The 24,048-nt window shown below is 29.3% G+C and overlaps 2 protein-coding genes across 7 annotated transcripts in view; both read left to right on the forward strand.

Annotated features, from left to right (window-relative positions):
- Nucleotides 1–24,048, forward strand: part of LOC121116473 (protein amalgam) — a 251,936-nt gene that overhangs the window by 215,922 nt on the left and 11,966 nt on the right. For all 5 annotated transcript variants that reach the window (XR_011779596.1, XR_011779597.1, XR_011779598.1 and 2 more), the window contains exons 3-4: nucleotides 4,027–4,208; nucleotides 4,565–4,778. Coding sequence is in view for 2 of the 5 variants with exons in the window: in XM_040710726.2 (XP_040566660.1) it covers nucleotides 4,027–4,208; nucleotides 4,565–4,778 (396 nt within the window). In the remaining 3 variants the exon portion in view is untranslated. The remainder of the gene's footprint in view (nucleotides 1–4,026; nucleotides 4,209–4,564; nucleotides 4,779–24,048) is intronic.
- Nucleotides 1–24,048, forward strand: part of LOC121116458 (uncharacterized) — a 423,817-nt gene that overhangs the window by 190,538 nt on the left and 209,231 nt on the right. The window lies entirely within an intron of this gene.

Below are 24,048 nucleotides of genomic sequence, written 5' to 3' on the forward strand. Positions count from 1 at the left end.
TTTATGCACTATCGTATAAATAAATAATAAAAAGTATATTTTTTATTGTATGGGATGTCAAAAACAGATTGGATTGCTACTATATTATATATTTAGTAGATTGGTTTGCTGTTACTAATTTGCATACCTACAAATATACATACATATGTTAAAAAAGAGAAAAGGTTATTAATTATGAGTTTTAAATGCATTTTATTTGAAAAGGGAAATTTGATACTTTTTCTAGATATGCTACAAATAAGCGATACACGTAGAGTAAGCAAACTAAATAAAAACGTTGTGGGAGTACATTGGCAGTTACACCTTTAAAAAAATATCATAGGGATACGTAAAGATATTCGAAAGAAAGAATTTACAAGAACAAAAATCATAACTATTAATACTGATTGGTTTAACACTTTTGACTGCCCTGTGTTGACTCTCGATCTTGCTTGATTGTGAGAGATGTTATTTTTCTAGAGAAAAATTACTGCTTTATTTTCTTTACTAAAATCCCAACCTTAGTCATTGTTATTCTATTTTTTTCACAAAACATTTTATAACTTTTTTTATGTTCCTTTAATTATTCAGATGGAGTTTGATTAAGTACAGTAAACATTATAGTATTACATTTACTCCATCCGTCATAGGAGAACATATAAATTAAGTATATGGACTTCTCTATGAGCAATGTCATATGCGAACCTACGTACATTCAGCTATTGAGAATAGTTTTTCCCGATTACATTTTTCATTGAGCTACGCCGTTTCATAATTTTTCATTGTTATTTTGACACTCTGGTTACATTTTTTCTGAGAGTATTTTTAGAGGTGACAAATTGGGCTCCTTTAAAATCTTTAGGTGACAGTCTAACAAGAGTAGGGTTGTATCGGTAATTTATATAGAACTTAAAATCCGTCCTGTTCTGTCTCTCTTATCTTATTTGACCAAATGAATTATTTTTATAAAAATTTAAGTGCCTTCGTGGCAAGAACATTATCTCAATGTAGGTCTAATCAAATTAATAATTAATCGCATAAAAATTAGTGAGGATTGATTTATGTTAACGTCACGGGATAATATATGATTACTTTATTTAATGAAGGTTTGTTTTATGGATCGACTTTTGCGTCTGATTGCGACGCATCCTTTAAATATAGGACGGAATGTCCAAGGAGTAGAACCGATACATCTTTAAAAAACTACAAAGCAAGAATTAAGCATAAAATTTATAATCATCTCGCAAAATACTTACTGGCTGTAAGAAGTAGAAATTTTTCATTGAGTTTTTTTACAATGTAAAATTTAATAGGTTTTTTTATCTTCAACAAAATCCCTACGAGTTATTTTACATTTACCAATTTTATCAAATTACTAATGAAATTTTAATGCACTTTTCATTAGACATTTCCTATAATTGTTATGTATTCATTAAGACCGGATGGACTATACTTTTATGCTCTCAAGAAGAATGTAAGAGAAGGAAGATAAATCATCATCTTTCACAAGAAATGCATGAATTACATTTCCCATAGTGGATGACGCTATAAAAAATTAGCTTCATAAACTAAGTAAATGGAGTTGAGTTGATCTTCCAAATTGGACTCTTTTCTTGAAGATAGGTAGATCTTCCAGAACAATAAATAGATCCTATATACAAACTTATAATAACGTAATATACTATATTTACTATGGAAATGAGACATCCTTTGTAGACATTTCAATTGTAAATATTCGGATAATGTTTTCTACTTGATATGGTACTTTTTTTATTATAAGATGGAAATATTTTTCTAAAATATATGCATTAATTTTCCTTATAATAGGATTGATAAAATAGTTATATTAGCGTAAAAAAGTATATTTCCCCTCATTTTTAGTCTAACAAAAGAAAAATTAAGAGTGCAAAACAAGATACAGGAACAATAAAAACCTTTTTTAAATAAGTTGTATAAATTGTAGTGTTAATTGGCGAATTATTTTTTATTCTAAATTGTTTTAGCCCCAAATATCCATATTTCAAAGAAACCAAAACTATAAAAAGATAACTGTATTGAATTCTACAAACAAAGAGAAATTCAATCGATATACCTAAGAATGGTTGAAAATACCAATACATTAAATATCTTCATGCTTGAATCAATTATTTAGCATTTATCTGAAAAAATATATTACATATCTATATTTGTATTTAGGATTTCACATTTCCCGGGAAATAAATTTTTAAATTATGGTACCCCGGGATATAACGGGATACACTTAGTAAATAATGAATTCACTGAATTCAATTTTTTTTTTTTTTTCATTTTTTAAGTGGAAGAAATACATCTTAAGCTAGCCTTGTCCAACCATATATTCTCAAACCTTATGTGATTCATTGTTTCATCTAAACTAACAGTACACACATTGGTTTTTATAGCCTGCAGGTACATTTTTTTAAAATTCCGTAACAGCCAACAAAAGAATAAATGATAAGTAATTAACGATTTAATTTTTGGTGAAACTTGGGGGGGGGGCAGCGTATGAATAATTTTTGAAATTCACAATACCACCCGTAAGTAAATAATTAAGTCACACATCAGCACTGCAATATATGCAACTCTTTTGTTAAAAATGTTTGACATTTTAACCCGAGTGATTTTAAATAAAATAACATTTGTTTACTTGTTATTTTTATTAAATGTATATTATAAAATAATTTAATCCAGGATATCCTTTTGGCTACCCCCGATAAATTCCCGGGAAAACGAGATCCTTGTAGAAAAAGTCCAATATACTCATTATAAGAATTATATTTTTTGTATGTACGTTTCTGAGGGCAAATCAACAAAAATAATATCTACTTTCATGGTTGAATAGATCAAATAATATCAGAATACAAACTTTACTATAATATTAATTAATTTTATAAAAGAAAGTAGGTATAACAGAGAAAGAAATACGGTCTTTATAGCCATATTTAGGATATAAAAAAGGATACTCCTAAACATACTTAGATCATTGCAGTTGTCTTATTTCAAATGGATTATTTTACCTATATATGAGTTAGAAAATGTAAATTATCCAAAATTAATGGAAAAAAAATATAGTCCATTTTCAAGTTTTGTAAATCAATTAAAAAAAATATTTCGAATAAAAGTGGGGTCCTTGCCTTATATTTAATGTCAAATTATCTTTTTTCAGAAAATATGTTTTATTTTTTACAATTATTCTTCCTTATTTGTGGTCAGTACTTCTTAATTTTTTTCGAATGATTATTAAATTGTGATATTATTACATACCATACCTGTAGATAGAAACGAATAAATTTAGGAAAATCAATAATCGATTATTCTTTGTGTTATTATCTTGCCTTATTTGAATGATCAATTTAATCCGCGTTTCATGAGTAAAAGGTAACTAATACTTTGAGAAAATATTTACATAAAAAATGTATAAATAAAGCGTTTTCACGTTGGATTATCATGATGTGAGTGAACAATTTTAAAATACAGACAATCAAACTACTTATATACTTGTAACAATTAAGCTTTTAGAGAAAATTTCCTAAAGATGTATAGAAAATTTGCTCAATATATGTTTAAAAACAATATTTACAACTACATAGGGTACCAACATGACGTTTGTTACGTAATTTTTGTCGTATGTGGAAACATTGAATCAATGATTTTTTTTTTTTTTTTTTTTAATTGTGTCTTTCAATTTGTTAACATGACCCCTAAAATTTAAATATATTCTATGAATTTTTCATGTTTGGCCATTAATTTGTTCCCGGATCATAGATTTACTAAAATTAAATAAAAATCTTATTCAACTATTTTGATATCTCTTATTAAATAAATAATTTTACATAAGTTGAAAGGAGGGACATAATTAGCTTTCAAACATTTACCTCTGGGCCTTTTGTCTCTCTTGAGTTGAATGGCTGAGATATACAAGGAATATTTTATTGTGTCCATGATTGCAACTCATATATGTTAATATTTTGACTTCTTCTAGACAGTTTCTTTAATATGATCTAATCAAAATTTTGTTTGTTTCTTTAGGCTCTCCTCACAACACTCGTCGAGGTCATGGTATGTTTGGACCACGTGGTAGTCATAAGGGATCCTATGGTCCCCCATTCTTTGAAATCAATAAAGCAGCTGGAGGACGAAACATCACAACAGTTGAGGGGGGAAAAGTGACACTCATTTGTACTGTTCAAAACCTGGATATTAATCGCACTGTAAGAGAAATTTACAAGCTATTTATTTATTATAAAAGGATTGTATTGTTCTTTAATGTGTGACTTAAAAAAGTTCCAGTCCACGTAGAGTCCTTGTTATGGGTCCTGAAAATACTTACCAAATTTTAGAGCACCCAAAAATAAGTATCATGTTTTTTAATTGTAATTTGGATAAAAATTTGTGAAGAAAAGTTGATGATGTTCATCATTGACTGATAATTATGATAATTTTGTTTAGAAAAATTGATTTTTGTGACATTTTTTATATCTGATCCGGATGGGACGACAACATTTTTAGAACTAATACATCTGAAGACAAAGTTATTCATAATATAATTTTTTATGCATGCCTAAAGGTCTCATGGATTCGAAAGGCCCGCCATCCCATTGTACTTTCATCAGGAGCCATTCCGTTTACTTCAGATCCTCGAGTCTCAGTTTCCCATCCCAAGGGATCATCCTCATGGATTTTGGTTCTTGAGAGAGTGCAAAGGAAAGACAATGGACTTTATGAGTGTCAAGTTAATACTGAGGACAAAATGAGCTTGGTTTTTTTAATTAATGTTCTACGTAAGTAATTTCTAATATAAATTATTAATTTATATTTAGTAACACAAATTTATTGACATATTTATTAAAACATTTATACTTTGGATAATTCTTTGCGTCTTTTGTAATTTACTTCAAAATAAAAAGGGACTTCACCTCCATATTTTTCATTTTTATTTATGGATCCAAATCTTATAAAATTTGGTCAAAAAAAAAAAAGTGTAAGAGGAATAAATTAGAACTAAAAACCTATGTTCTTTCCTTTACATATTTGTTTTATAAATGTACAGCTAGGGTGTGTATTTCCCAGGAACTGGTCTATGAGCAGAATCCTGGAAAATAATGAATGTTATGAAATTTCAGTATTTTGTTATTTATTTTAAGAAGAGTTTTTAATATTATTATTTAGCAAAAGTGTTTATATACTGTAGCATTCATATATATTTACATGTAGTTGAGAAGGGGATGAGTTCGTGCACTTGCACATGGTTTGGATCATGGATATTCATATATGAGTCATATTTAAAAATTAATGTAAAAAAAAAACTCTTTGTCTAGGTTTAATAATAAAATATTTTTTTGTACCAGCATTGATTTTCTTTCCAGGATATTTTTATCAAAAATAAAACTATAACGTCTCACTATAATAATTTTGTTAAAATAATTATGTTTTTTAAGGAATGTAATTGAAATTTACGAGTGCGAAATGGATGAAATATTTAGGAAAATATTAAAAATTTCAATAGTATTATACTGGGTATGAATGCTGTATGAACCATTTTTTTATTATTTGGGTAATTTTTACCCTCTTTCAATTAAAGTAAACTTCCGGTTTAAAGAAATACAATGATACCCTAAAAAATTTTACTTTTATATTTCAACTTTGTCTTCTTGTAACTCTTCAAACTTCTCCCAGTGATACTCCCGGTTCTTTAATCCCGTCCGAGTAGTACTTTTTACTATTGATTGAATCTATTTAAAGGTTATACTTTCAAAAAAAAAAAAAAAAATTTTTGATTTTGTCCATTTTTACAAAAACACTTCATCAACTCACTCAAACAAATGTTATATAACAACTTTGCGTCTAAAATAGCTGAAATTTTGGTGAGTAACTGTCAACATATGCTTGATAGATCTGACTTTTATTTACGAGAGCTACCATCTTCACGTTGAGGTCAGAAACTTTGTTCATCCCCCTCGTATTATAGATAATATAATAATAAAGTGTTGTGTTAATAAAAAAGTAATAGACAAAAATATTAGGGATGGACCAGTAATAAATTTTCTGTCGATTCCATTTTTATGGAGAATTCCAATACCGATAACTAATTATATACAAAGGAATTGCATAAATAAATAACAAAAAAAAATATATTTCCAATACTTACCTTTTTTTATTAGTTACGGATAGCAAAATACACACAAATATATCAATCATAATTAGTTGTTAATAAATTTAAATTTTAAAAGTAAATTAATTTCTGGTTGGTTCATATTAGGGAATTTGATATCCCTCCTTAGTTAGATATTTAAAGTCAGCCTTCACGGCCCTTAGTATCTAATCTAATTTCAACTGCCTCACTGCTAAAAAAAATTACTAAATTAAAAAATAGCTATTTTCGATTATTTTACTAGTACGTGCCTCATCAGATCAAATGGTTTTGAAATGCCTCCGTTCCGAACAAAGTTTGATATACTTGCCTTAGAAATTTTAATATCTCAAGTCCAGACTCTCATTTTTTTTTAATGGACCCAGAACGAATATTGAAGACTTGAACTTGACTCAGATAATATGGACGCAACTTGATTATGTTACAAACATTATTGTTTGACAAGCATACAAAAAAGAAATATTTTGTGATAAAGTTACTTCATGGTTTCAGAGTAAACCGCTCAACCCAATTCCTACTATTACGGATTTTTAAAAGACTTATGATAAAAATAAAATCTATTGGAAACAAATAAGGTATTTATTTCTAAATTATTACACTCAAGTAAATTTCCTATAGAAACCTGCAAATTGGTATAATTTTTAACCTTAATTTTGTCTCCAAAAATGAGCTCAAATAAGTCATAGTATCCATATAAATAATTATGCAAACGTAATGGTGCAATCGGCATTATTAAGCCGATTCCAATACTTAAAAGAGGCAAATTCTTGCAGATTCAGAAGCATTAATGCACCCTAAAGAAATATACGTTGATGCACTTCAATTAACTATCAAAAATTTACAAGGAGGGGTTAAAATGACGTTCCTTCTTAACTCTAGAATATGTATCTGACACCTAATCATTCTATACAGGATTATGAACAGTAAAATAAATTAGTTTGAACCGGACACGACAAGTATAACCCAGATAGCTATACGATTAATCAAGTGTTCCTTGTCATATGTCGTTCGAACTCACCCGCTTCTCTCCTACACTACTGTACCTTGAGTATAAAAAACAAGTCAAAGAACGTATGGACTTGTTGTTGTAGTAAAGCTCCATAATTCGACGCAATATTTTGGACTTTAGTTATATGCATATGCCCAGGACCAGAGAGTTCCTTACATATAAACTACATTGAATGTACCCTAATAGGTGCATTGAAATTATTCATTTATGATGTTTCTATATTTTACATACATTTTCTCAACAACCCTTTCAGTGGGAGTGAATTAAACCATTGCATTATAGTTTAGCATAATAGACAAATTATTTTTTATGATATAAATAATTGAATGTTATTAACACGCTTCGGAATAATGGAACAAACAAATTTATTTCAAGGTTAAATTAATGAATGGTTTATATTGAATGAAACTTTTATTCAAACAAAAGTAAATGTAGATTTTCCCAGGGAATTTTCCATATGTATAAAATATAAAAGAAACATTTATAACGTTTTTTATAGATTAATAATGTTTATATTTACAAAATAAACCTTTTTTTAATTACATGAATTAGAAAAGAAGGTCAATTTTGCATCATACAAAATTATAAAATATTTAATATGCATGAATGGTAGATTATCGAACTACAAGTTGTATACTTCTCATGCTAAACCACTGTAAATTCATTGAGGCTTTTTATTACAATTTTATCCCCCTATGTTTAATTATGAGGATACGTTATGGAACTAAATTACAGTAGTAACAAAAGAAACAAGATTACTTATAACCCCTGTCTCTAAGTGTAAAAATGTCGGAGTAATAGCATAAAATACAACACTTGTATGATCTCCTATGCGACAGTTTCAGCAACGAGAAGGCTGCAAAGACTGTTTGCATCCCCATTCAGAACACCTGCAACGTGAAGAAGTCCAGTACAGCCAATTAGAACCAAAACTTCTACAGCAACAAAATGACTAACTACTGGCCTAACTTCATAAGGCCCTCCTCCACCCCTGATTGCAAATCCCAGGACTTTGCTACTTATAACCTTTATAGAAGAATGGCTAGGACACTTTTCATCCAAATTTGGATTCGCTCTGTAAAGGGTTCATGACCGGGTGCTATCCCATGGGCACAACCTTTGTTGTCAAAAGCTGACAATCGGTTTGCTGATATTTGGAGGCATGTAAAGGAGAACAAATTGAGTAAGGAATATGTTAAATTGTTTTTTTAGAACTGTCTTTTCTTTAGTCCAAAAGTCACGTTTTTCGTCGCTACAGCAATTTTTGGGTCCACCCTCTGTATACTTGAACATTATCCTTCAATATTTTTTTAAGCAAAAGGAAATGAAGTATCAGATAAAATAAAAGGCATTAGAATTTATTATAATGAGTTTTTCAAGATTTTGTTCATTTATATTAATTATCAGCAAATGAAATTTTAAACGCAAATATAGCTTCATCTAGAAACTAAATGTATTGTATATATACACCTATGTCACAATTACCTCTTAGTAAATGTATCTCATTTATTTCAAGTATTGTTCGATTAAATAAGACATTATCATCATTTATTAATTTAAATGAGCTGTCAACTAGACGGAGTAAGTCTTCCAGAGTTTTTAGTATACTAATGAGATATACTTTTAATATTATGGGAAATAGGTTCTTTATTTATGGTAGAGCGGTGCCGGTTTGGTAATTTTTGTTAAGAATTAATATATAATATTTTCTTTGGGGTTAGATTTGGTATTAAACAATAGTAATATAAAATTATTAACTTTTTGTATACAGAGTGGGGACTCGAAACTAAATTACAAACCGCATTGTTTTATTAAACAAAAAATTAAACTAATTGAAAATAGATTGAGAATTAAAATCATAATTTAAAGATAACGGTTTCTTTATGATCAAAGTAGTACATTAAATATAATAGGAAAACTTTTGAAATTGAATGAGCCTTTTTTGAAGTAACTTATTTTTTTTTAAATACCTAAAAACATATTGTAATATAAACGTACATTATTGATGTATTATGCAATGTGAAGTGTTAGTATATTGTATTTTAATCAACTTTGTAGAATTGCTTTGTATGTGATCAATCAATTAGGTGTATATTACCGTTACATCTAAAAAAAAACTTGTAAATTCAGTTCTAGTTATTTTTCATTAAAAAAATATATTTACTGTTATATAATACCAAAAACAAATTAAAATATAATTGTTTAACATACTTTTCATTAAAAACGAATTGCATAAGTAAAAAAAAAATTTATATCAAGAAACTTTTCAGACAAAAATATTATGAATATAATTTTTTCACGAGCTAAAAAAGCATTGAATTTACTTTTTCTTCTTTTTTGTTATGCAAAACTTACTAAATATATGAATACTCATTAGTAATTCTTGTCTTTTTGTTATACGACAAATCTTAAGTATGTGTGCTAAGGAAATAATTTTTGCTGGCTTTAACACAAGTCATACTTTTTGAAAGGGTTTTGCAGTTTACATTAGGTAAATAAAACTTTAGAATTACGATAGACGCTGGAAGTATGTTCTATCAGTTTGCAAATGACCTGCAAATGAATTTAATTAAATTTATTATCAAATATATTTAATGTACCTATATATATACTATTTGTTATAACTAAACTCGAGCAAAAACTCACATCTCTAGAGGTGACCCGTTTTGTCAACTGAAGTAAAAGGCGCAGACATCCATATATATTCAATATGGCTAGTATTAAAGATACTATATGGAAAGAGGCGACAAGACGTACGGCAGTAATGAAACAAAACAACATATATAAAAATTGCATCCACGACACGCCAATGAATACATTGCCAGCTCTTGAAGATGAAGGCCGTGTCAATGGGTTACCACACTGTCATGATGGCAGCTTGAAAAAAATAAAAATTTGAATGAGAGGTGTGGCCGACATTCTTCTTCAAGAAAATCTAAACTGCAAATCCCAGGGAGTTGAGGTCAGGGCTGGAGGAGGGCCACATTGTCTACCATATTGTTGCTGTAGAAGCTTTGTTTATTTTTGGTTTTATTTACATACTTAATTTACTTCTTGATGTTAAAAACAGTCTGGCTAGAGACACCAAAAGTCTCTGAAGCCTTCACTGGCGTAGAGGAAATTGCACACGCCTTGCCTTTCTTGATACTGGTCCGACATTTCTCCACTTAGAGAAGTGGGATATAACCAAAAATTGTTTATTTTTGTTTTAGCTATCCATTTTTTGAATAATACAATATCTAAATTAAAAATGATGGGGATCATATCTTAATTTGATGCTACTCCTAATTTTAGGTGTATACTCTGTAGAGAGCGAGAAGAAAAAAACTGTATTTTTTCTAAACAAAATTATATGGCTTACAATAATATAAGGCAAAGATGAAGCTAGCGAATTAAAAAAAGTTAAAACTAATAAAATTCAGGCTTATACTAAAAAAAATGATGATGATATTACATTTTTTTACATTAAAAGAAACAGAATGCGGATTGATTGTAGTTCTAATTTTGATGGTTCCCAAATCCAATCAGATCCACAATCTGTGACAGCACTAATTTCGTCATAATACTGACTAAATTTAATAATTTATGCTAATACAAATTGAATTTTTGTAACTCTGTTTAGAGTATTTCTTACCCACATAGAAATCATGCAATGAAGTAGAACGTTACATGCAGTATTATCAAAACTCGTATTCTTTCAAATGGGTCATGCTTTCATTCTATTTATATACATAAGTAAATATTATATTTTGTAGTCTAATACTCAAATTACAAAATAAGAAAATACCGTTAATAGGTTTGAGCTGTTGTGTTTGAACAAATTTCGAAGCAATTACTTTTGACCCAGTAAAATAAGAATTTTTTTGACAATGAATTCCATAACTTTTATGAGGACATTGAGCCTTTCTTGCTGTTTACAATATCGAATATGATTAAAAGTTTTAGAGGGATTAAGTGCATACATATTTGAGGATAGTTATACATTCTATAAAGCTGAGAAAAGTTATGAAATTTTTAATCATAGTAAATCAAAAATAATTCGTTTTAATTTTTAATAAAATACAAAAAAAGTTTTTTAACTTTGGGATTACGTAGAATTTTGCTAATAGTGGAAAGATGTTAATGAGATAATTAACACATCAATTATCTCAAAAATAACTTCATATTGACTGATATCTTACTAAAACTTCAATGGATATTTTTGTATTTGATGTGTTTTTAATTGTGGTTTTAAGAATAGGGAATTTTTTTGAGAAGAGGCTATTTGGCTCTGATAGCTCGTCAGATGGTGGCAATTTCTCTAGACCAAACTTATTAAATAGATACCAGTGGGTCACAATTTACTTCCATTTTGCACCTATACATCTCTTCCGCCTTTCAAGATGACTTATTGGTTCAAAGTGAAATTAGATAGGGTTCAAAAATATATATTCACATTTTCAAGTTGCATGTGTAAACGGGGTAATTTCCTACAGTATCAACGTGGATTAGAATGCAAACATTGCATGGGTTGCCAATGTACATAATTTTTAAATGCAAATAAAATCCATTGTTAATATTACAAGCATTTGATAGGTTATAAATATACAATTATATGAATGTATATCGATTATTTTTTACCAAAAAATATAAAAACAATATGTTGTTTAGTACACTTTCATGGGCAAAGGCAAAACTTTTGTTTGGATGGTGGGAGTGTTTCAGCTCGGAAATTTATTTACTATATAAAATACAATTTTCAATCTTGCTTTTTTATAACGAACGTTTTTTTAGCTCACAAATTTGGAGAGTTATGTTATCAAAAGAATAATTGTCTTATGTGTATTAGTACAGCAACTACCAGTTCTAGTTTAAATTAATTTTTAGTACCGTGTATTTCAGTATCCCTATAAATTAATATGTATCTAACCTGAATATTTATGAAATTATCATATACAAGACTCATTATAGTTCAGATTTGATTAGACTGGATTTATTTGTAATTCAATTTTTCAATCAAAAATAAAATACATGATTAGCATTTACCTTAAAGAAGTATAGCCTGAAATTACTAGTTTGGTATGGCGACAAAACTAATTACTCAGATTGTTTGAGCTATTGCTGATTTTATATAATGAAAACGACTATGTCAAAAATTATTTGCAATAGTAGTTATATGTACAATTAAATATTTAACCAACGTTATTTCTCTAAAATTTCGTAATAATGATAATATCTTGTATGTCTCATATTTTGCAAATTTTCTTATTTTATAATAAACTTCCTGTATTTTTGGATAAATGATATTCCATTATTCCAAAGATATTACATGAGTTATTACCAAATTATGGAATTAAATATCTAGATTTCAATAAATGTTTTCTATACATTCTTACTATTTATATACGTTACTATTTTCATTTTTTTTCCCCCATTCATAAAATAAATATTTTAAATATTATCAATTTGTATTTTCCTAATGATTTCATATCTATAAATAAGAAAAACAATAGTTTGAACTTTGAATTAATAAAATTAGCACGTGTATGTAAAATCAATAATCAAAAAGACAATAAAAGAAGACAAGCGAAAAGCATCAGAGGTGGAACATCAGTTTATGTAATTTTCCATTCTTTTTACAAAGGAGGGTGTGGAAAACCTACTGCTTCCTGTTTATATTTATAAATTTATAGTAGGAAATATGTTATTATACATTCCAAGTACATATTTTCATCCACTTCAGGATGATCCAGTCGATCTCTGAGATCATCACTCCAAAAGTGCAAAATATTTAACCCTCTAATGCCTTATTGAGGGGGACCAACCTACGGTAAATATAGAACAGATGACGATAGAACTCAAATTCAATATTACAGAAGCTAGAATATTTTCATAGCAGGTTCGAGGTTTTTATCATTGGTAAATGATGACTTTGTAGCTAATTTGTATCAAAACCACTTTTGTTTCGAGTTTGTGAAGGGATTTTGCAGAACACATCCCACAATATTTAAAATAGGATGGTCGGGGGTGATACTTAACTGATCCAGTCGTCTTTTTATTAAATATCTCAGGTTATTCTCAAAGACTCTTCCAAAAATGGATGTTCTAACTCTGCTGACGCTCAAAGGGAACAAAGAAATGATGCGGTTAATATAAGGTATATTAGCTCAGAAATGCTTAGGTCATACATTGTAGGACCTACAATCTACAAAATTAAATCTTATTTTCTCCAATTACTATATCGAACTATGAATTCACAGTGATAAAATATAGTGTCAAATAAATAGTTAATTTATTCCTAATGCCTATAATTATTGGTGTGTCGATCCTTATTTAGGAGTGAAGACTGTGGTCCCGTCCACTTTATTCTTGGTCACATCTAGTTCAGTCCTACATATCAGATTTAAATGTATAAAAATTTGGTACTTTATGACGCTACCCAACTTTATTTCTTTTTTTTAATCAGTTATAATACTGACTGTAATTTAAAAAAAAACATCCTAATAAAGTTTATATATTTAAAGTTATGTGAAATCCTTGGTTGAAAAATATTTTTGTATATTTGTTAAGTTATTAAAGTTTATTAATAGTATATGACTTGTTACCCTTTCTAGACCAAATAAACAATAAAATTAAGTTGTAAAAGTATGTTTCTCGAGGTAAAATCAATCAAAAATATGACATTTAAAAACAAGGGAAAACTTTCTTTACAGGTCTAATCTATCATCTACAACCAACAAAATTATATATTATTTGAATGCAGCAATCATTTTATACTATGAACTTACAGGTTTAAAATATAATTGTAAATGGTTTGTTATTTGTTCATTGATAACTATATGGGGGGGGGGGTGTTAATTCATGAAAATGAGCAAATTCAATTTTAGCCCAACTTTTTGGAATGATTTTTTAAACACTGTAAGCACACACACCCCCCTACCCCCAAAATTACTTTTTCAACAATTAATGTGTATTTTTTTAATATTTTTTAACGTAATAAGAAGGAAATCGCGAATGTCGGGATCATTAACGCCTTTCTTGCTTAAAGCAATAGTTATATAACATTTTAAGTTTATTAAGTACAGTTTTAAGGTAAATAAAAAGTATAAGGTGACAAAAAAGGTCAACTTTGAAAAAAATATATTTCAGCATGTGTACTGGGGTGTCTAATTTTTAGTATGACCTGTTAACTCTATCTTCTCTTGTATTATAACGAAAAAATATTGTTTTTTAAAGTTTTATTCTTCAAATGGCGTTTTTTACGTCTATGGCCATTTTGAAAATGACTTTTTTGAACGACATTCTCTATTTGTAAAGGGATTCAGAAGTTTCAATTTTAAAGTTATGTTGCTGAACTTCAGAGATTTTAATTTTAAAGTTATTTTGTTGAATTTCAAAAGTTTCATAAAGGATCATTTTCTCAAGTGATGTATAAGAATATAATCCTTTTTTTTTCATTTTGAAGAAAACAAATTGTTGGATTTTTTTTTTTTTTTTTTTCTGAATCAAAAAGTTATTTTTCATCTGAAAAGTTTGGCTAAAATTGTAATTGATTTGAACACCTCCCGCTACTATAAAGGGCAAATACCTTAAATGTTGGGTACAACAACATCCCCCTCCCCCCATGGAAGTAATGAAGAAACAACACAAAAAAGGAAATGAATACTAATTGAAACGAGCATTGTTATTGTGCAGTTTGTATGCTTTCTGCATATGTCGCGGTCAAAAGGCAATTATCTAAGGGAAGAATATACTCTCATTGCATATCTGGACTCTTCATACATAGCAATCTTCTAATAATATATAAGCAATAAACATTTATCTATTTAAAACTTTTTGAGACTATAACCAACAAACCCAATACAAAAAAAACTTGGTTCATTCTTCAGTGTTTTTTTTGGTTATTTTTTTACTTTCATATATCCTTAATATATGTACACCTAAAAACATAATAACTCAAGAAAGGGAAAACACTAAAAAGATAGATAAATATAAAAACGTAGAATGAACTTTTCTTTGTATATCTTTTTTTATTGCTTCATCGATTTGAAAACCAAAAATACAAATACAATTTCCAAACAACAAAAACTGGTTTAATCTTCTAATAATATATCTATAAGATATATACGTATATTATATTAATAATAAGAGATCGAAGAAATAAAACGAGAATAACTTTAATTGGATATCTCTTAAAATTAGGTGTATACCTATACATAGGAATTGGCCAGAATCAGCCTTGTTTAAAGTATCAGAATGGGGTAAGGACTTTTGATTCAATCGATACTTCTGCATAATTATTGATATGGATAATATGACTCGTTTGAGCTCATTTTTTTAGACAAAATTATAAAGGGGTTTTCATTAACAGCGCTCACATTTTTTTTTTAAATAAAACGAAAACAGTTTGAGATTTCTTTATTTGCCGTTAAAACACATTCAAGGCAATTATTGAATGAATCGATGGTTCGATGTCGTTTGAACGACCACCACGTGCACGTTTTACGAAGTCCAATCGTTTAACCAATTTTCAACTACTTTTCCACATAAATTGGCTGAAACTCCAGCAATTTCGCGTTGAATATTTGTTATGAGTTCTTCTAACGTCGACAAATTATTGGTGGAGACCAGAGCTTTCACGTGACCCCAAAGAAAATAGTCTAAAGGCATTAAATCGCACAAGCGAGGCGGCCAATTGACTGGTCCATTTCTGGAGATAAGACGCTCACCAAACTTACTCACAATAAATCGATTGTAACATTTGCTGTTTGTGAAGTGCGCCGTCTTGTGGAAACCACATATCGTCCAAGTCCATATCTTCCAATTCAGGCCAAAAAAAATCGGTTATCATGGTGCGGTAACGATTTCCATTCACAGTAACGTGGCGATTGTCATCGTCGACGAAAAAGTACGGCCCCATGACACCACCAGCATGCAATACACACCAAACAGTAATTTTTTGGGGCGGTAATGGCGCCTCATGAATCACGTGTGGGTTTTTCACGGCCCAAAAGTGCATATTTTGTTTGTTAACAAAGCCATTGAGCCAAAAATGTGCCTCATCGCTGAAAATGATTTTACGTTGAAAATCAGGATCATTTTCGAATTTTCCTTCAGCCCATTTTACGAATTCCCGACGTTTGAAGTGGTCAAGCGGCTTCAGTTCTTGTGTCAATTTGATCTTATATGGGTGTAGGCCAAGATCTTTTCGCAAAATTCGCCACAACGATGTCACAGAGATGCCCAACTATTGAGAAACGGCGTGTAAGAGACTAATTTGGGTCATCTTGAATTGGTGCACTTGCGGCAGCAATATTTTTTACACTTCTTGTTTTTCTTTGTCTCACTGGCACAGGAACATTATGTACCGTGTATGTGGACTCAAACTTTTTCCCTAAACGTTGAATTGTTGATTTTGCAGGTCGATTACGTTGACCATAAATTGGCATTAACGCTCTTAAAGTTTGAATCAAAGACTTGCCGCTTTTGTAATAAATTTTAATAATTTGCAAGCGTTGCTCGAGTGTGTACTGCTCCATGATGAAACTCCAATTATTTCTGAGCACAGCTGTTAAAGAAATAATAACAAATATGCTGTTGTTTTCGAAATCTATCAACGTAAAATGTGAGTGCCCCTATTGAAACCCCCTTACAAATCAATAAAATAACTAAACTAGACGACAATGTCATTCAAACAACAACAAAAAGGAGGAATTACAAACTAGCAGGTTTCCAAAAAGTCCGTTCCAGTTGAAGTTGGGTTAAGCAGTTTACTCTGAAGCCATTAAGTAAGGGTTTCACTTAATATTTATATTTTGTATGTTATTAGAATACTATTTTTTATAACAGAACGAAATTTGAGTCCATATTTTGTTAGTCAAGTTCGAGTCATCAGTATCCACCAGGGCCCATTAAAAAAAGAGATGAGTCCAGAATCGAGCACTGGCTTACACATATTTTGATTCCTCTAGCTTGCTATAAAACTCAGTTAGGAACTGAGCGGCGTCATCTTTATCCAAAAGGCGATTAAACAAGTTTTTGTTTCATAATGATAGTACACATTCAAAGTTTTGTTTTACACAATTTCAAGAATCATTTGAAATTGGTGACGTTCCCCATTATCTATACACTTACTAAACATAACTCTGGTATTTAAATACCTCGTGATTTTTTCATTTTTTGGTTTCTCCAAAAATAATTTTTCATATAAGGGTTTTAGAGTGGTATTTAAAATCATTTTTAATTATGAAAAATAACTGGAAGTAATATTTTTTCTATTTAGAAACTAAAGCAATTACTTGATTTCCATAAATTGCCCAATGCACACATAAAAACTCAAACTCAAAATTTGAATTCATTTTTTTATAAAATATTCTGTAAAACCATTTTTTTGGCGATATTTATTTTTATGTGTAAACGCACATTCCTCACTACTCCGAAGCATGATGACAACTGTCTATATTTCCAAAAAACTTAAAATTTTTGCATCTAGAATAAAACTAAGATTACCTCTTGTAATCTAAGGTATTTATTGAAGTATTAAATGTGTTTTGGAAAGCTTAGGATATTATTCATTTTGTACTTTTTCCCAACTTATTATCATGATTATGAGATTAGATGAAGTCGTTTGTTGTAGTTTTCCCAAGAATACAAATGTAAATCTATGTTTACTTTGTGCTTTTAAAATTGCTTTAATTCCCATAGTGCCATGGGAAAGAGTTTTGTTATGAAAAAGAACTTACTGCCATCACTTTTACTCTTATAAAACTTCTATAAAATACAAACATTTGTACGTTTTTGAAAGGATATAAACATTAAATTAAAAAATAATAATTAGCTGCTTCTATTAATATCCATATGAAGATTTCGAAAATCTATTAAATATTCAAAGCACATAATTAATTATATTTGTAAAATTCACATCCTGTGAAAATTTGAAAAAAAAGTTAACATTGTGCTTTTATTTATTTATCATAAAGAATATAGGATTTTTCTTTTCAATAATAATAATAATATGGTTGCTGGTGTCTCTAAAGTTTTCGAGCTAAACATTCTGACTTATTTAATTAGAATCAACAGTTTGTTAATACAAGTCTTAAATGTACAGGAGCACACATTTCTCAAAAAATATATACTTGATGCTGATTCATAGAGTTGTATAAATATGACCTACCAGTGTGTAAATTAAAAGAACCAAAAAGAAACAACACTTGGTAACTCTGACAATTTGACGACATTTTGGGAGAAGCTTAGCTGTCGTTACTTGTAATTATATTCGAGGAGAGCAAGGAAATAAACAGAAATCCCGCTTACTATATAGCAGAATATACTTTCACTTATAACTCCCAACTGACCATCAGAGTTACTTCCATTCTTTCAGGAGCACTCAAACTAATGCTTTCGATGTTCTTTTTTGAAGCATTAAAGAATAATAATAACAGCTTTAGAAAGAGAATAACAGTATTCAAATTGCCCTCTACAAAAAACTCTCCCACGTGATAGGGTCATATTCTAATAATAAATTTTACGTATTATTTAAATTTTGTAAAGATACAATGTTGAAAGTCTTGTCACATTTTCACAATGTGCACTTATCAAAAACGATATTCTTCTTCTTTTAGAGGCCGTTCCACCATGTTTTTTTTTTCTTTTTCACACTCAAATGAGGAAAATGAGAAAAAAACTTGTTCAGGAAGTCAGTCTTTTAATCAATTCAACTGTAACGTGTAAAAGAGCTATTTAAAGTGACGGCATTATTATAAAGTCGGTCATTTTGAAGGAAGCATAAACAGTTAAATTTTATAAAATAAAAACTCTTACTTTTATGCATAAAGTAGTATAAACTTCCTTTTTTGATATTCACAGTCATATGAAAAAAAATCCTTAAATATTTAAAACATTTTGTCCATTTATTAAAAAAATATATGCGTTCAGAATGGCGGTGCTGTTGATCGATCACTATTCAATCTATAACATCAGTGAAAACGTTTAATTTATTTTTTATAATAAATAAAGTGATTCAAAATTAAGTTTTTTTTTATTTAAAAATCAAATCAATTTGAAATATCGATCTGATTAGGCCGTAAAGCTGAATGGAAGTTCGTTTGCCCTTGTTTGTTTGTTTATTATTCTTCAGGAATACGGCAAAGGATACCGATCGATTCTGGTCAAACTTGGTACAAAGATTATATATAGTCACAGTAAGTGGGTACTAAACTTTGAGAGGTCAAGGTCAAAGTTGAATCATTAAAAAATCTGAAAAAATGTGATACTGGCCATCACTTTGTCAAGAATTGAGATATATAACCACAATTAGATTTTAGAGAGAAGCTTAAGCTCTACCGAGGGCTCATTTTTTGTTTTGGGATATAATAGATGATCTATAAGCAGAAAGGAATTTGAAAGTGTTCCATATCAAACTGTCAAAGTCCTAGAAAATTTAACAAAAAAAGAGTTCCGCAGTGACCAAGGTTTGAGAGACTTTTATCAACTAATCCAAGCAATAGATGTATACAATATATCTATATTGTATTCTTATTGTTTTAAGAGCATTTGCATCGGGATGAAAAAAACAAACAGTTAATCTATGCAATACAACAAGAACATGCACTTAATTTCTTTTTTCCCCGTAGTTGGTAAATATAAGGGCAATTTTTGTAACTTAGGAAAACTATGAAATGATAGAGCAACTTGAATCGTTTATTTAATGTTAGTGCATTTTTTTTTTTTTTGGGGTTGATTTTTATGTGTTCAGAATAATAATATGTATATTAAAAAGGTTGTTTCAATTCCAGAAGATTTTTATTACACGTTTGTTTTTACTCAATTCTCTATTTCATTTCAATAATTTCAAATAATATAAAATAAGAAAAAAATCCTCATAGTTGGTCTAAGAAAAAGAAGGGAACAATAGAAGTAAATGTACTATGTATATCACAAATATATAACAACCCTGGGAAATCATATTCAAAACTCAAATGAATAACGTTAAAATTGTGTCGACGAAAATTTATTTTATTTATGCATTAAAATTTACATTTGAAAAAATAGACAAACAACAATTTGGCATTGGCTGTTTTACATTTTGTCATACCTTACAAAGATGAACAATTCCCCTAAAAGTACGAAAATATATAATTTTATTTAGTAATAACCAACAAAGGTCCTTATAAGTTAAACAAGACCCCTCGAGCGTTAAAGATATTAAATACCAAATTCTTGACCTTAAAATGTTGAAGGGGGAGAAAATATTTAGTTATTGATGATATATGAGGAAAATGTCATTGGAATGTAAAAGAATCATCTTTTCAAAAACGTGTATCTCATTGAATATTACATGTTACATTAGTTTATTGAAGAAGAAAGTAGGAACAAGTTCAATTCGAATATTTATACATATGTATATTAAGAAAAACTCGAGTATCTATTTATCAAAGTTCCTTATTTTGAAATGAAAAAGTGAACTGATCAGCCTGAAAAATGGAATGTGAATATTGAACTGCATTTTCAGTAACCTTATGAAGGAAAAAATTGTCAATTTTTATGTACTGAATTCATAAAAAAGTTATATAATTATATTTTATTGTTATTTATAAATGTACAAAAGAATTTATAAAATTAAGTATGAAAGAGGGATGAACTTATAATTCTTATGAACACCCTTTATCTATTTAAATACCCCAAGAGAGGTTGTTAAAAGGCAAAATGTCTTATATTGAAAAAGCTGACATTTTTTGTATTAAAAAAACTAGAAATTTTTCGAATAACTTTTGTTTCTGTATATTTTTGATTGGGAGACACAAATGTCCCAAATGGCGTCAACAAAATTTAATTTCAAGGACTTAGTTTGTAATAAGTTTCTACAATTAAACTTTTATAAATCCAAACAAGTTCGAGTACCACTGATAATATGTATATAATATGCATTATAAGATCTGTTTCAAAGACTGATAATTTTAATAAAATCATGAAAAAAGACGGTGTATTATCTTCAAAAAAGAAACTTTAAGATATAATTTTACTTTTTTGTTTATAAAAACAGTTATCCAGTTTAAATGGAATTTTTAATTCGATTTCAAGTTTTAAAATTAAGTTAGCAACTGCATCGAATTTTGTTCCAAGACAATTCCGTACTTTTCCTGTATAAATATGTTTTGATGAGTCACTCTGTAGAAAGATAACTAAATGAAAAGTTATATAAGTAAAAGTTCCTTTTTCAAGCATAATAACCAGGAAAATGGTGTCCTCTTATCATTTGGTTATCTGATGCATTTTGTGGAAAAAAAAATATAGAAAGTGTATTAGTATTAAAAGGAACCAAAAAAATCAAATCCGACTTTTTGACAAATATTTTTTTCAAAAATTTGATTTAAGGTCACATAAAGTTGGGTTACCACATCTATCATGCGTGTAAAAACAGTTTATTCCTCAGAACTTTACACATAATAATCTTCCAATCCCAACAACTTGCTCTTTAAAAAAAAAAGGAGATTCTTTGATTTAAAAGTATTCTAGTTTGGTAGAGAAAAATTAATATTATATAATATTAATTATATACATTTAAATATGTTTGTAAAAGTTCTCATTTAAATACAAATTACGAAATATACGTAAAAGGAAGTAGACAGGAAAAAATAAAAGGAGCAAAGGCCAGCCAGTCGTGAAAATGAGGTGGGAAGGCGCACAATCCGAAGTCTTGATACCAAATATTTCCCCTACAGCTGTTTCAATATATTCTTCTTTGTTCTTCTTCTCTTCACCCACGCAGGTCTGTGTTAACACTGGGACTGATAAAAACAATTCTAAAGATACACCAAATTCAAAAGAAACTGGCAGTGTTAGAGAAACTGCTACAGAGGACCACAAAATGCCAGAGAGCCAGGAGAAGACCTGTTAAATCAAGCAGCAAATGTACAAAACTCTGGAAAAAATTCTGCTATTCATTCAAAAAGTGGTGATGGCAAAAACCCGTTCAAGATAGATATGTTATTCAATTTGACTTCCGAACCCCTACTATTTGATAAACCCAAACAAAAGATACCAAGATGATTTGTTGTTCTTTTATCAACAGTGCAAAGATACTAACTCTGAATTAAAACTCAGATAATTTCAAATAGCCTTAATAACAGAGCCATACCTGAGTAACGGCTCAACAAAAAGCCTTGCTCTAAGTGGGTATATGTACTATTCATTGCCATCATTGGTTAAAACCGAGAGCATTCGAACTGCCTATCATATACCTGCATAGTTTGCTCCAGAATTCTTTGACAAAGATGTTCAAACAGTATTCTTAAAAATAGATTAGTCTAAATGGTATAATTGTGCAGTCTGTCTAGATCAATTGTTATTAGTTGAGAACGAATTGGTACGTCTAATTGAAAATTGTGAACACCTAGAAAAACTTCTTTTTATGGCCATGGATTCTAATGCTCATAATCATCTTTTGGACAGTAAAAAAATTAAAACTAGATGAAAAACTCTTGAAAAACTAATAGATGAACATAATCTTATTGTACTGAATGAAGGAAATAAACTTACTTTTGTCATTCAAGGGGATAGTGCAATTATTGATACTACAATTATGAATCGCCATGTATTTAAAAAGTTTCAGATTAAAGGATGTTATGTAGAATTGCAACCATCAATGTCAGATTATTGATACAAAGTTTTTAAATTTGGAAAGTACAAGTCATTGCTAAAAAGTAAAGAAACTTCAAAAAAGTTAACTGGTATATATTCAGATGTCACATAGAAAATATGTCACAACCTGAAATACTTTCAATGCAAGTGTGATAGACCAATGTGCAGAATCAATAAATGATGTTATAATCAAGGCACTTGAAATTACTTAACCATTAAGAAAAAAAACAAAAGCCAAATAAGTACCATGGTTGACATAACATCTTATGATACAAACTCAACAAAATCGTGCATAGCTTAATTATAGCACACACAGGAAGAGTACCAAAAAACAAAAAAACAATATTATACAGCACTGATAAAAGAGAAAAAAGATTCATTAAGACATTTTCCCAGTAAAGCTGAAAGTAGTAAAGATATTGTAAAACTGGTCAAAGTTCAGAAACCAATCAAAGACTCAATTGGTCTTCTCAAAACAGATAATGGATACGGACAATTACCTCTTCAATCCTTACAAATATTAATTGAAACTCATTTCCCTGACTGCAGAATCGATAAAACCACTTATTCATAAGAAGTAAACATCCTAGTACCCTTGTCAATGAGATGTAGGATACTTTAAATTTGGTTCTGGAATGGGGAGAACAAATGGTCATATATCATAAACAAGTGCTATAGTCTTCCCAAAGCATATAAATTGATATCTAAATATTTTCCAAAATTATGTATGAATGGAAAGTTATGAAATATGCAAAACACGTGAAGTACCTAGGTGTGGTGTTTGATAAAGGACTCACTTGAACCAAACACCTGAAGAAAAAAAAAGCTTGCAAAGTGTTCCTGCATATGAAATATAGCAAAAGTAGGGCAAAAGTGGTGGTTCACGTATGATAAAGTTATCTGGTTCTACGAAGCCATGATCAGACCTATCATCATTTATGGGTGTCTTGTATGGGGGGACCCTGTTATTACAAATAAAGTTGGAATAAGAAAACCAACCCCATTAAGAGATAAGCAATCTTTTGATACCCTCCGATCCACACCAACAACAGGAATAGGAGGCAGTGTTGGCACCCTTGACCTCAATATACAATTGCTAGCAACGAAGTCTAGATAGAGAACAAGGTTAGGTTTTTACTCTAGGGCGCCTGGGATGGCGTCAGTGATCTTCCAAGGCGTCGTGAACATCGTTGCATTTACAATAAAACTCTTGATGAAGTTGAATTGAATAAAGTAAGTGACTATATCACCGGTAATCGTATCTTGGCCGACA

The sequence above is a fragment of the Lepeophtheirus salmonis genome, chromosome 4, assembly GCF_016086655.4.
Source record: "Lepeophtheirus salmonis chromosome 4, UVic_Lsal_1.4, whole genome shotgun sequence".
NCBI classification, from domain to species: domain Eukaryota; kingdom Metazoa; phylum Arthropoda; class Copepoda; order Siphonostomatoida; family Caligidae; genus Lepeophtheirus; species Lepeophtheirus salmonis.